At 46.3% G+C, this 12,089-nt stretch overlaps 1 protein-coding gene across 1 annotated transcript in view; it reads left to right on the top strand.

Moving 5' to 3' along the window:
* The window catches only part of LOC138735774 (coiled-coil domain-containing protein 152), a 242,561-nt gene that overhangs the window by 9,489 nt on the left and 220,983 nt on the right, over positions 1–12,089 (top strand). Inside the window, exon 2 of the mRNA XM_069884164.1 lies at positions 6,237–6,315. Within this exon, the coding sequence (XP_069740265.1) occupies positions 6,237–6,315 (79 nt within the window). The remainder of the gene's footprint in view (positions 1–6,236; positions 6,316–12,089) is intronic.

Below are 12,089 nucleotides of genomic sequence, written 5' to 3' on the forward strand. Positions count from 1 at the left end.
TTGCAACCAGATCAAGGCAGGCCTCCGCATGAGCATTCGTGGAAGCAAAGGAAGCCCTGGCTAATCCTGCACTCCTGGCCCACCCCAGGTCAGATGCCCCCACAACTCTCATGATCGATGCCTCAGGAACAGTGATTGGTGGAGTTCTGGAGTGGAAGTTGGCATCTGCTAGCTTTCTTCAGCAAACTTCTACGGTCCCCTGAGCTAAAGTCTCGTGCTTTCGACAGAGAGCTGCTGGCGCTGAAGTTAGCCTTCTCCCACTTCCGGTACTTCCTAGAGGGAAGGCTTTCACGAATCTCAAGCCACTGACGTTTGCCCTGGCCAAGATCTCCGACCCCCGGTCAGCCCACTAGAAGAGACATTTGTCTTATGTCTTGGAGTACACCACCGACGTAAGGCACATCTCGGAAAAAGACAACATGGCGCGGACGCCTTGTCGAGACAAAGCATCCACTCTCTGGCTAATGGATTTCATGGCACTGGCGGAGTCACAGCAGCAGGACGACGAGATACTTCAGTACAGGGCCGTCTTCACAGGGCTGCAGCTTCAGGACATCCCAGTAGGCATAGGTAACACTACCCTTTTGTGCAACGTGGCCACTGGGGAGGTTCGACCTATTGTCCCAACGGCATGGAGGCAACGAGTTTTCGAATCCATCCACGGGCTGGCACATCCATCAATCAGGACCATGGTCCAGTTGGTGGCCAGCAAGTACACGTGGCATGGGTTGGGCAAAGACGTGCATGCAATGCCAAGCAGCCAAGGTGCAGCGGCACACCAAGGTCCCCCCACAGCCTTTCGAGCCAATGGAACGGAGGTTTGACCATATTCACTTAAACATAGTGGGACCCTTACCAGTCTCACAGGTTTTCCACTACCTGTTCATGGTAGTCAGCCATTTCACCCAGTGGCCAGAAGCAATCCCCCTGGCTGACACATCCACCAGGTCCTGTGACAAGGCACTTGTCTCGTCCTGGGTATTAAGGTTTGGGCTACCATGCCACATAACCACCGACAGAGGCACACAATTTACCTCCAACCTGTGGACGGACATTGCCAACCTGTGGGGGACTCTGCCACACCACACAACAGCATACCACCCGCAGTCTAACGGGTTGGTTGAGCACTTCCACAGGCACCTCAAGGCCAACCTTATGACCAGACTCAAGGGCCCCAACTTGGTGGACGAACTGCCATGGGCACTGCTGGGGATTTGTACAGACCTGAAGGAAGACCTCCATACATCCTCCGCCAAGGTCTTCTATGGAACTCCACTCATGGACCCAGGGGATTTCATCCCACTGGTCAGAGGTCAACAGGAGGATGCAACCACCTTCCTAGTCAGGCTGTGGGGAAAGGTTGGTAACCTGGCTCCAATCCCACTCTCCAGACATGGGCAAGCCAAGTTCAACATCCCTAAAGCACTCCAAGACAGTGTGTATGTGTTTGTGCGCAGAGGGCAACACCGTCCACCGCTACTGAAGCACTATTGTTAGAAACAGAATTTACCTTTAAAGAAATAGCTCGAGACAAAAATTGAGAACAAAGAACATTTATTACAACAACAATGCAAAGTTGGGTGCTTCCCCTTCCCTTGGGAATACACACATACACTGGGGCTCACCCAACTTTTATACAGTCAATTTCAGTATCAGAATACCCTCCCCCTTACATTCTTCTGCCCCCTGGATGGGTTTGGCATAGGCAATCCTTCCTGCCTACGTGCAGTTTCAGTACACTTGGAGGACCAGGGGGGATCCTGTGGGTGTCCCATAATGTCATTGTCCTTATTCACACCTTCCTGATTCTCGGGGCTACAATCTCTTGGTATGCAGAGTTGACTCATCCTATCTAGGGTTGGCTAATTTAATATATATATATATATAATATATATAAATATGTATATAAATATGAAAGACCCCAACAATGAAGACGCTGTTTACATCCGGTACCGCACGGATGACAGTCTCTTCAATCTGAGGCGCCTGCAAGCTCACACCAAGACACAAGAGAAACTTGTCCGTGAACTACTCTTTGCAGACGATGCCGCTTTAGTTGCCCATTCAGAGCCAGCTCTTCAGCGCTTGACGTCCTGCTTTGCGGAAACTGCCAAAATGTTTGGCCTGGAAGTCAGCCTGAAGAAAACTGAGGTCCTCCATCAGCCAGCTCCCCACCATGACTACCAGCCCCCCCACATCTCCATCGTGCACACAAAACTCAAAACGGTCAACCAGTTTACCTATCTCGGCTGCACCATTTCATCAGATGCAAGGATCGACAATGAGATAGACAACAGACTCGCCAAGGCAAATAGCGCCTTTGGAAGACTACACAAAAGAGTCTGGAAAAACAACCAACTGAAAAACCTCACAAAGATAAGCGTATACAGAGCCGTTGTCATACCCACACTCCTGTTCGGCTCCGAATCATGGGTCCTCTACCGGCATCACCTACGGCTCCTAGAACGCTTCCACCAGCGTTGTCTCCGCTCCATCCTCAACATCCATTGGAGCGCTTTCATCCCTAATGTCGAAGTACTCGAGATGGCAGAGGTCGACAGCATCGAGTCCACGCTGCTGAAGATCCAGCTGCGCTGGATGGGTCACGTCTCCAGAATGGAGGACCATCGCCTTCCCAAGATCGTGTTATATGGCGAGCTCTCCACTGGCCACCGTGACAGAGGTGCACCAAAGAAAAGGTACAAGGACTGCCTAAAGAAATCTCTTGGTGCCTGCCACATTGACCACCGCCAGTGGGCTGATATCGCCTCAAACCGTGCATCTTGGCGCCTCACAGTTTGGCGGGCAGCAACCTCCTTTGAAGAAGACCGCAGAGCCCACCTCACTGACAAAAGGCAAAGGAGGAAAAACCCAACACCCAACCCCAACCCACCAATTTTCCCCTGCAGCCGCTGCAACCGTGTCTGCCTGTCCCGCATCGGACTTGTCAGCCACAAACGAGCCTGCAGCTGACATGGACTTTTACCCCCTCCTTAAATCTTCGTCCGCGAAGCCAAGCCAAAGAAGAAAGAAATATGTAGGACTTGGTACTTCTATCTAGGGCTAGGAGACCCTTATCTGATCCAGACTACCTCAACTTCCTACATTCTATTGTACCTTACCATTCCTTATCTTAGTCTTATGGTGGCTCTTGTCACAAAGAGATTCTTATGTTAATCGTGCTGACTCTGGTTTCCTGCATCCTAATCCCCAAGTTCATCCTGTTTGTACTGGTTACAGCCATTAACTGATGTATGAATTTTAGTTTCTTCCATGTTCATAATTTTAGATCAATTTTCCCATCTCTCACACTATGAAGGCCCCTTCTGAGTAATCCGGAACAACAGGGCCACCTTCAAACTGGATATCACTGGCAAAGCCAGAGGTTTTCACCTCAGACAGGCTCAAGGCACCACACAAGGACCTGACACAACCCATGGAGAGACCAGCACCTCCATGCAAAGGCAGACAGCCAAAGACATTGGGCACTGCATCCAACGACACTAGAAACTGTAGCGCCAGTTCCGGGGGAGGGGGGTTCATTTGGCGGCCCGCCACCACGGAAATCGAGCTGGCACATCGTGCAGTGCGCATGGTAATAGACAGCAGCGTGACACACTGTCACATGACCCTTAACACAGCGAACCAGCACAGTTGAAAGCTGGAGCAGTACAAGGCTAGCAGCCCTAAAATGGCGCTGGCCAAGCTGCCCAGCTAACAGATCAGTAGCAGGCTGGGGAAGAAGAGTATTCACATGCAAGAATGTTCCCGCCCACTGTTGTTATTCATGCAGCTGATGACACCCAGTCAAACAAACAGGAACTCCAGCTGTACAAAAGGAATCTTTCCAGCCTCAATAAATCTCATAGCTTAACCTCACACTGGGTGTGTGTGTTTCTTTAGCCACTTTCAGGTGGCCAGAATACCTGACTGTAAAGCCACCTATTCTACCCCAATGTGGCTGTCAGGTGGCCACCTGAAAGTGGAGAACCCGGCCAGGAGGAGTACTTTCCTAACCCTCCTCCTGTAGGTATATTCTCCAGTTCAGAAAATCCCCCGTTGCACCTGAAAGCAGCAAGGCAAAGGCTAGCAGCTTTCAGGTGCCTGGCAGGGGGTGGGCTAATGATATCAGCCGGCAACCCAACTCCCTGCTGCCTGACAGTCCCCCGGCACGGGACTACGGGGCTGGGGTGGCCGGCATGTGATGTCAGGGCTGGGGCAGCCGGCGCGGGACTACAGGTCTGGGGCGGCCGGCACGGGACTAGGGGACTGGGGTGGCCGGCATGGGACTACGGTGCTGGGGAAGCCGGCACTAAGCCCGTGCCACCCACCTCAACCCTGTAGACCCGCGCTGGCCACTCCAGCCCCATAGTCCCGCGCCAGGAGGCTGTCAGGCAGCAAGGAGGAGGCTGATGGCAGCTGGGAGGGGGATTGTCAGATGGCTGCCCCTGCTCCAACTCAGGAGTCGGCGTTTGCTCCGCGGCACCTCTCCCTGCTGCGGACCTTTCAGGTGGCAGAACACTGTCTCAGTGCTGCCAACTGAACGCCCCTTTGCAGACACCCGCAGCCAGCTCCAGAGCCACATTCTCTTGGAGATTCCATCTGAAAGCGGCTTTTATAGCAGTCGGCTACACCCACCAAAAAAAAAAGTACGAACCTTTCTTACCTCATAACCCTCTATTTTTCTTTTATTGGTGTACTTGTTTAAGAGTCTCTAAAATGCCCCTAATGTTTCAGCCTCCACCACAAACAAGGCATTCCTGGCCCTCACATTGCAGGGTTAAAAAAAACTTAACCTGATGTATCTCCTAAACTTCCCTCCCTTCACTTTGTACAGATGTCCATGGTGTTTGTTATTCCAGCCCTGGGAAACAGGTGTTGGCTGTCCACCCTATCTATTCCTCTTCTAATCTTGTAGTCATCTATAAAGTCTCCTTTCATCATTCTTTGCTCCAAAGAGAAAAGTCTCAGCTCTGCTAACCTTGCCTCATAAGACATGTTCTCCAATTCAGGCAACATCTTGGTAAATCTCCTCTGCACCCTCTCCATAGCTTCCATATCCTTCCTGTAATGAAGTGATCTGAATTGAACGTAATGATCTGTATGGTCTCGCCAGAGATTTCTAGAGTTGCAACATGACCTCTTGACTCTTGAACTCAATCCCCCTATTAATGAAGCCCAGCATCCCATAGACCTTCTAACTATCCTATCATCCTGCACAGCAACCTTGAGAGATGCATGGATTTGGACCCCAAGGTCCCTCTGTTCATCCACACACCTAAGTAACCAACCATTAACTCTGTACTCAGCCTTCTAGTTTGTCCTTCCAAAATGTATCACTTCACACTTAAATGGTTTGAACTCCATCTGCCACTTTTCCACCTAACTTTGCATCCTGTCTATCTTTCAGCATCATCCAGAACTACTCCAACCTGCATCCGTAAACTTATTGACCCATCTTTCCATTTCTTCATCGAGGTTAGGGATCTCCAAAGTGATCAATATCAACCCCTGGTGGTCGATGGGACAATCCAGGGGGTCAATAAATGCTAAGGGGTCGATAAATGGTGGGGTGCGAAGGAAGGAAGGGTCCATTTAACTTGTGAAAATAGTGTCTATGGCAGGGGTGGCCAACCTCACAAGAGCTTTGGGCTCTTAATAAGTAGAAAGTGAAGGACTGACAGTGGAGAATGAGGTATGCAACCAATGCCGCCACACCCCATCCCCGGTCCGGCGCCACTACCCCTTGCCTTGTCCAGTGCCGCCCCTCCCCTTGGACGGTGCCACCGCCATTCCCCCCATGCTGGGGGTCAATGAGGTATCATAAATTCCATGATCCAACAAGTTTGGAGACCTCTAATCTAGGTCATTTATTAAAAATCTCAAAGAGCAGTGGCCCTTGAACTCCACTAGTCACTGTCCTCCAGGTAGTATACTGACCTTCCACTAGTACTACTTTGTTTTCAACATGCAAGCCAATTTTTAATCCACAGGGCCAAGATTCCGTGGATCCCATGCCTCCTGACATTTTTTAATGAATCTCATGGGAGACCTTGTCAAATGCCCCACTGAAATGTATATAGACCACATCTACCTCTCTACCTTCGTCAATTTATTTTGTTACCTCAATTCAATTCAGGAACTGACTTCAATGTCTCAAAAAAATAACAGAAACAAGAATTAGCCAGATTTTTGGAATTCTAAGTAATACTCTATTTTGTTTTTAAAAAATCTAGCAAGAAAATGGAGAAGGTGAAGGTAATGCATGCAACAGATCTGAACAAATTGGTTGAAGACTTTGACATTTTGGAGCAGGTATGCAAATGAGCATAATTAGAACATTCACAACGTGGTGTATGCGAAAATTAATATAGAAGGTAGAACAGCAGAGAAACAGGCCCTTGGGCCCACAAGTCTGTGCCGAAGATGATATCCAAATAAAATGAAAGCTCTGCTTCTTGCACATGGTAGATAACCCACATCTTCCCCCACCCCCCAAACCAGGACAAAAGTCAGGTGAAGAAATTAATTTTAAAAACTTATAGCAACACAGAATGTGTCTAATTGTGCATTGATGATCGCAAAGGGTTTGATCTTTTTAAATGTAAGAGTGTAAAGCTTTGTTTTAAAATTATGATAACCACTTCGGCTTATTCAAACCTGTACGTTTGCTGGTCATCTTTTCAGTGACAAAAAGGCTTTTGTGGAGTGGAATGGTTCAGTTTTGGCAGGACACTGTAGTATTCTTCTTAAATAATTGAGTATAGAAGTTGGGATATTGTGGTAAAATTGCATGGGACATTGGTAAGGTCAAATTTGGAGGATTGTGTGCAGTTTTGGTCACCTAACTACAGAAAAGCTATCATTAAGATTGAAAGAGTGCAAAGAAGATTTACTAGGATGTTGCCCAGACTTCATAGAATTGAGTTACAAGAAAGGTTAAACAGGTTAGAACTTTATTCACTGGAGCGTAAAAGAAAAGGGGGTGGGTGGGGGTGGGGGGGATTTGATAGAGGTATTTAAAAATGAAGGGGATAGGCAGAGTAAATATAGATAGACTTTTGCCATCAAGGAAAGGTGAGATTCAAACCATAGAACATGGGTTAAGAGTGAAAGGGGATAAGTTTAGGAGGTATGTGAGGGGGAACTTCTTCACACAGAGAGTGGTGGGAGTGTGGAACAAGCTGTCAGCTGAAGTGGTGAATGTGGGCTCAATTTTAACATGAAAGAAGAATTTGGACAGGTACATAGATGGGAGAGGTATGGAGGGCTACGGACTGGGCACAGGTCGGTGGGACTGGGTAGAATAATGGTTTGGCATAGACTAGAATGGGCCTGTTTCTCTGTTGTAATGTTCTATGGTTCTATCCCAACTCTACCTTGATGGAATGAAAACAGTGCCTCAGGAGATAGCATGCTGTGAGAGTGGGAATGCAGGGGTGGTAGTCGTTTTTTTTCATTAAAAGAGAAAAATGAATAAAGGAAACAAAGATCTTAAAGTTATATTGAGAGTTGAAGGAGATAGAGATGCTTAGTATGTGGTGGAGAAAAATTGGAGGCCATCAATATAAAATCTAAATAATTGAAAAGAAACATGTTTACTCAGTGAGTAGAAATAATGCTGAACTTAATACTAACTGGTCATTGAATTTCGTACAAGGAGATAACGTACCATCCTATAATTATATCTTTACCAAAGAGACACCTGTCATTTCCCCAACTATATTCCCTGAAACTTCTCCTAGCTCTTTATCTTTAACCTTTCTGTGCAGCTAAACTAATCATGTTGTCTCCCCAGGATAAGCCTATTCCCAATGAGTATCAGAATGAAGCACTGTTTAGAAAGCAAAATAAGCTAAGGGTTCTCATTTCCCTCTGTGGCACTCTCATGTCTCTCTCTGCCTACTTGTCAATCTGGGAGGCTGGCTAGCACAACTTGATCAATAAGGTGGCTACATCCTGATCACAACTGGAGCAATAAGGTGGCTACATCCTGGTCACAACTTGATCAATAAGGTGGCTACTTCCTGATCACAACATGATCAATAAGGTGGCTACATCCTGATCACAACATGATTAATAAGGTGGCTACATCCTGATCACAACTGGATCAATAAGGTGGCTACATCCTGATCACAACTGGATCAATAAGGTGGCTACTTCCTGATCACAACATGATCAATAAGGTGGCTACATCCTGATCACAACTGGATCAATAAGGTGGCTACTTCCTGATCACAACATGATCAATAAGGTGGCTACATCCTGATCACAACATGATTAATAAGGTGGCTACATCCTGATCACAACTGGATCAATAAGGTTGCTACATCCTGATCACAACATGATTAATAAGGTGGCTACATCCTGATCACAACTGGATCAATAAGGTGGCTACATCCTGATCACAACATGATTAATAAGGTGGCTACCTCCTGATCACAACTGGATCAATAAGGTGGCTACATACTGATCACAACTGGAGCAATAAGGTGGCTACCTCCTGATCATAAGTGGATCAATAAGGTGGCTACATCCTGATCACAACTGGATCAATAAAGTGGCTACATCCTTATCACAACTGGATCAATAAGGTGGCTACTTCCTGATCAATAAGGTGGCTACATCCTGATCACAACATGATTAATAAGGTGGCTACATCCTGATCACAACTGGATCAATAAGGTGGCTACATCCTGATCACAACTGGATCAATAAGGTGGCTACATCCTGATCACAACTGGATCAATAAGGTTGCTACATCCTGATCACAACTGGATCAATAAGGTGGCTACATCCTGATCACAACTGGATCAATAAGGTGGCGACCTCCTGATCACAACTTGATCAATAAGGCTACATCCTGTAATGTAATACTCAAATATAGACAGACTGTTGTGAAGACAACTACTGGATCAATATTTTGATTTATGAAGGCCAATATGCCAAAAGCTCTTTTTACATCCCTATCCACCTATGATGCCACTGTATCTGTATTCCAAAGTCCACACTCCTCAGTCCCCGACCATTCACCATGTTCATCCTTTCTTGGATTGTCATTCCAAAATGCAACACCTCACACTTATCTGCATTAAATTCCATCTGTTGCTCCAGAGGCCTCTGCAACCTTTGATAACCTTCTTCGCTACCCACAACACTTCCAATCTTAGAGTCATCTGCAAGCTTGCTGATCCAATTTACCAAATTATCATCCGGATCTTTGCTATAGATGACAAACAATAATGGTCCCAGTGTGGCCACTGAAATCACAATGTCCCATTGATATATCTTTGGCTTGGCTTCGCGGACGAAGATTTATGGAGGGGGTAAAAAGTCCACGTCAGCTGCAGGCTCGTTTGTGGCTGACAAGTCCGATGCGGGACAGGCAGACACGGTTGCAGCGGTTGCAGGGGAAAATTGGTTGGTTGGGGTTGGGTGTTGGGTTTTTCCTCCTTTGCCTTTTGTCAGTGAGGTGGGCTCTGCAGTCTTCTTCAAAGGAGGTTGCTGCCTGCCAAACTGTGAGGCGCCAAGATGCACGGTTTGAGGCGATATCAGCCCACTGGCGGTGGTCAATGTGGCAGGCACCAAGAGATTTCTTTAGGCAGTCCTTGTACCTTTTCTTTGGTGCACCTCTGTCACAGTGGCCAGTGGAGAGCTCGCCATATAACACGATCTTGGGAAGGCGATGGTCCTCCATTCTGGAGACGTGACACCACAGAGGAGTAATTTGCCATGAACTCCAAACTGGACATCCTTCAATTGCAGGTTCATGATTGCAATCTGATAAATATTCATCTCATGTCATGTTCTTGGGCTGTGCCAAAGCTGTGTAGTCAATACCTTGATCTACAGACGAAACCTTGAGTGAAGCAGAAAGGGTCAGTGCATCCGCTATTACATTGCCTTTTCCAGAAATGTATAGTATTTTTGTGGAAAATTCTGAAATGAATGCTTATTGCCACTGTTGTGCTGACCAGGGCTCTGCGACCTTGGAAAACGCAAATGTTAGGGGCTTGTAATCGGAGTACATTGTAAAAATCTCTGTCCTCCAAAAAATAACGGAAGTGTCGAATAGACAAGTAAATGGCCAAAAGCTCCTTATTAAAAGCCCTGTATTTCTTCTCTGCTTCACAAAAATGGCAGCTGAAGAAAGCTAAGTTTCCATTGTCCATTGACATATTGATGAAGTACACTTCCTACAGCTGTATTCGAAGCGTCTGTAGAAAGGGCGGTGGCTGCATTTAAAACTGGGTAACTGAACGTAGTGGCGTGAGTCAGCAATTCTTTAGTCTTCAATCAGGTGTTGTTTTCCTCTTCAGTCCAATGGATGGTTCTTGCGTTTCTGGACAAAAGTCAAACAGAGGCTTCATGATATGATCTGCTTCCAGAAGAAACTGATGGTAAAAATTTACCATTCCCAAGAATTTCTCTTGGCTTTTAACTGTAGCAGGTCTTGAGTATTTGGTAATGGCCTCAACTTTGGATGGCTGTGGGATCATACCTTCAAGAGTAATCCTATGCCCCAAGAAATCCATCGTTTCTTGTCCAAAATCGAATTTATCTGGATTGATGGTCCATCCAAATTCTTAAAGATAAATAAAAAGTGTACAAAGATGTCCATCCTTGGTCGCACTGGCCACTAAAATATGGATGAGGTAAATAAAGACATTGGTCATACCACATTCTAAAGCATCCATCACCTGTAGAAATGATTAAGTGGCATTCTTTAATTTGAATGGCATTCGTAAAAATTTGAACAAAACTAACAGTAATTATTGCTGTTTTTGGAATGTCTTCCAGCTCTACCGGTGTTTGGTGATAGCCACACACCAAGTCTATTTTGGAGAAGATCTTAGCTCCATGCAAATTAGTCGAGAAATCTTGAATATGAGGTATCAGATTATGATCTGCGATGGTGGCGTTGTTAAACTGCCTGTAATCGCCACAAGCTTGGCAACTTCCATTGGGTTTCGTGTCCATATGTAATGGGAATGCCCAGGGGCTGTCGGATCCATGAATTATGCCTAGTTCCTCCATCTTGGTAAATGCTTCCTTAGCTTCTCTGGAGGCAAGCAACGCTCTTTAGCATGGATAGGAGGGCCCTTACTACAAATGCAGTGAGTAACACCGTGCTTTGCAATGGACATAGAAAATTGTAGAGTAGTAATCTCAGGAAAATCTTCCAACAACTTGGAGAATTCATCCACTAGTTTAATTAATGTTTGGAATTGCAGAGCAGGGGTAGAGGCTTCTGCCAGAGCAAATGGTCTGAAAAGTAGTTCCATCTATTATATACAGTTAAGGGGAGGGCATTGAGATACACAGAGGAACAAAGGGACCTGGGGGGTTATGGTACAGAGTTTATTGAAGGTGGATTCCCATGTAGACAGGGTGGTTAAGAAGGCATATGGAGCTGGGAAGTGATGCTACGGCTGTTTAAGGCATTGATGAGGTCTGGTTTGGAGTACTGTGCTCAGTTCTGGTCTCCATATTATAGGAAGGATATAGATAAGGTGAAGAGAGTGCAGAGAAGATTTACAAAAATGTTGCCTGGTTTACAACATCTAGAGGTCAGAGAAAGATTAAGGAGACTGGGACTTTATTCATTAGAACATAGATGGTTGAGAGGGGATTTAATAGAGGTATTTAAAATTATGAAAGGAATAGATAGACTAGATGTAAATAGTCTCTTTCTCCTGAGGGCAGGGGAGGTTGGAACAAGATGGCACGAGTTAAGGGTAAGGGGGCAAAACTTTAGAAGAAATGTCAGAGGATGCTTTTTCACTCAGAGAGTGGTGGCAGAATGGAATGGTCTTCCAGAAGAGATAGTTGTGGCAGGGTCCCTTCTGTCATTTAAGAGAAAGTTGGATGTGTACATGAATGTGAGGGGGTTGGAGGGTTATGGGCGGAGAGTGGGAGGGGGAGCTAGTGGAGTTGTTCAAGTGAATCGGAGCGAACTCAAAGCGCCGACATGGCCTGTTTCCGCGTTGTAAACGGTTATAAGGTTATTAGCTGATGCCCTTTTAAGTTGACGAGAAATGAATGAGCCCAAAGAAAATCTGCTCCAAGGAAAGGTCGGGATAATGTTG

Source organism: Narcine bancroftii, chromosome 1 (genome assembly GCF_036971445.1).
Source record: "Narcine bancroftii isolate sNarBan1 chromosome 1, sNarBan1.hap1, whole genome shotgun sequence".
NCBI lineage: Eukaryota > Metazoa > Chordata > Chondrichthyes > Torpediniformes > Narcinidae > Narcine > Narcine bancroftii.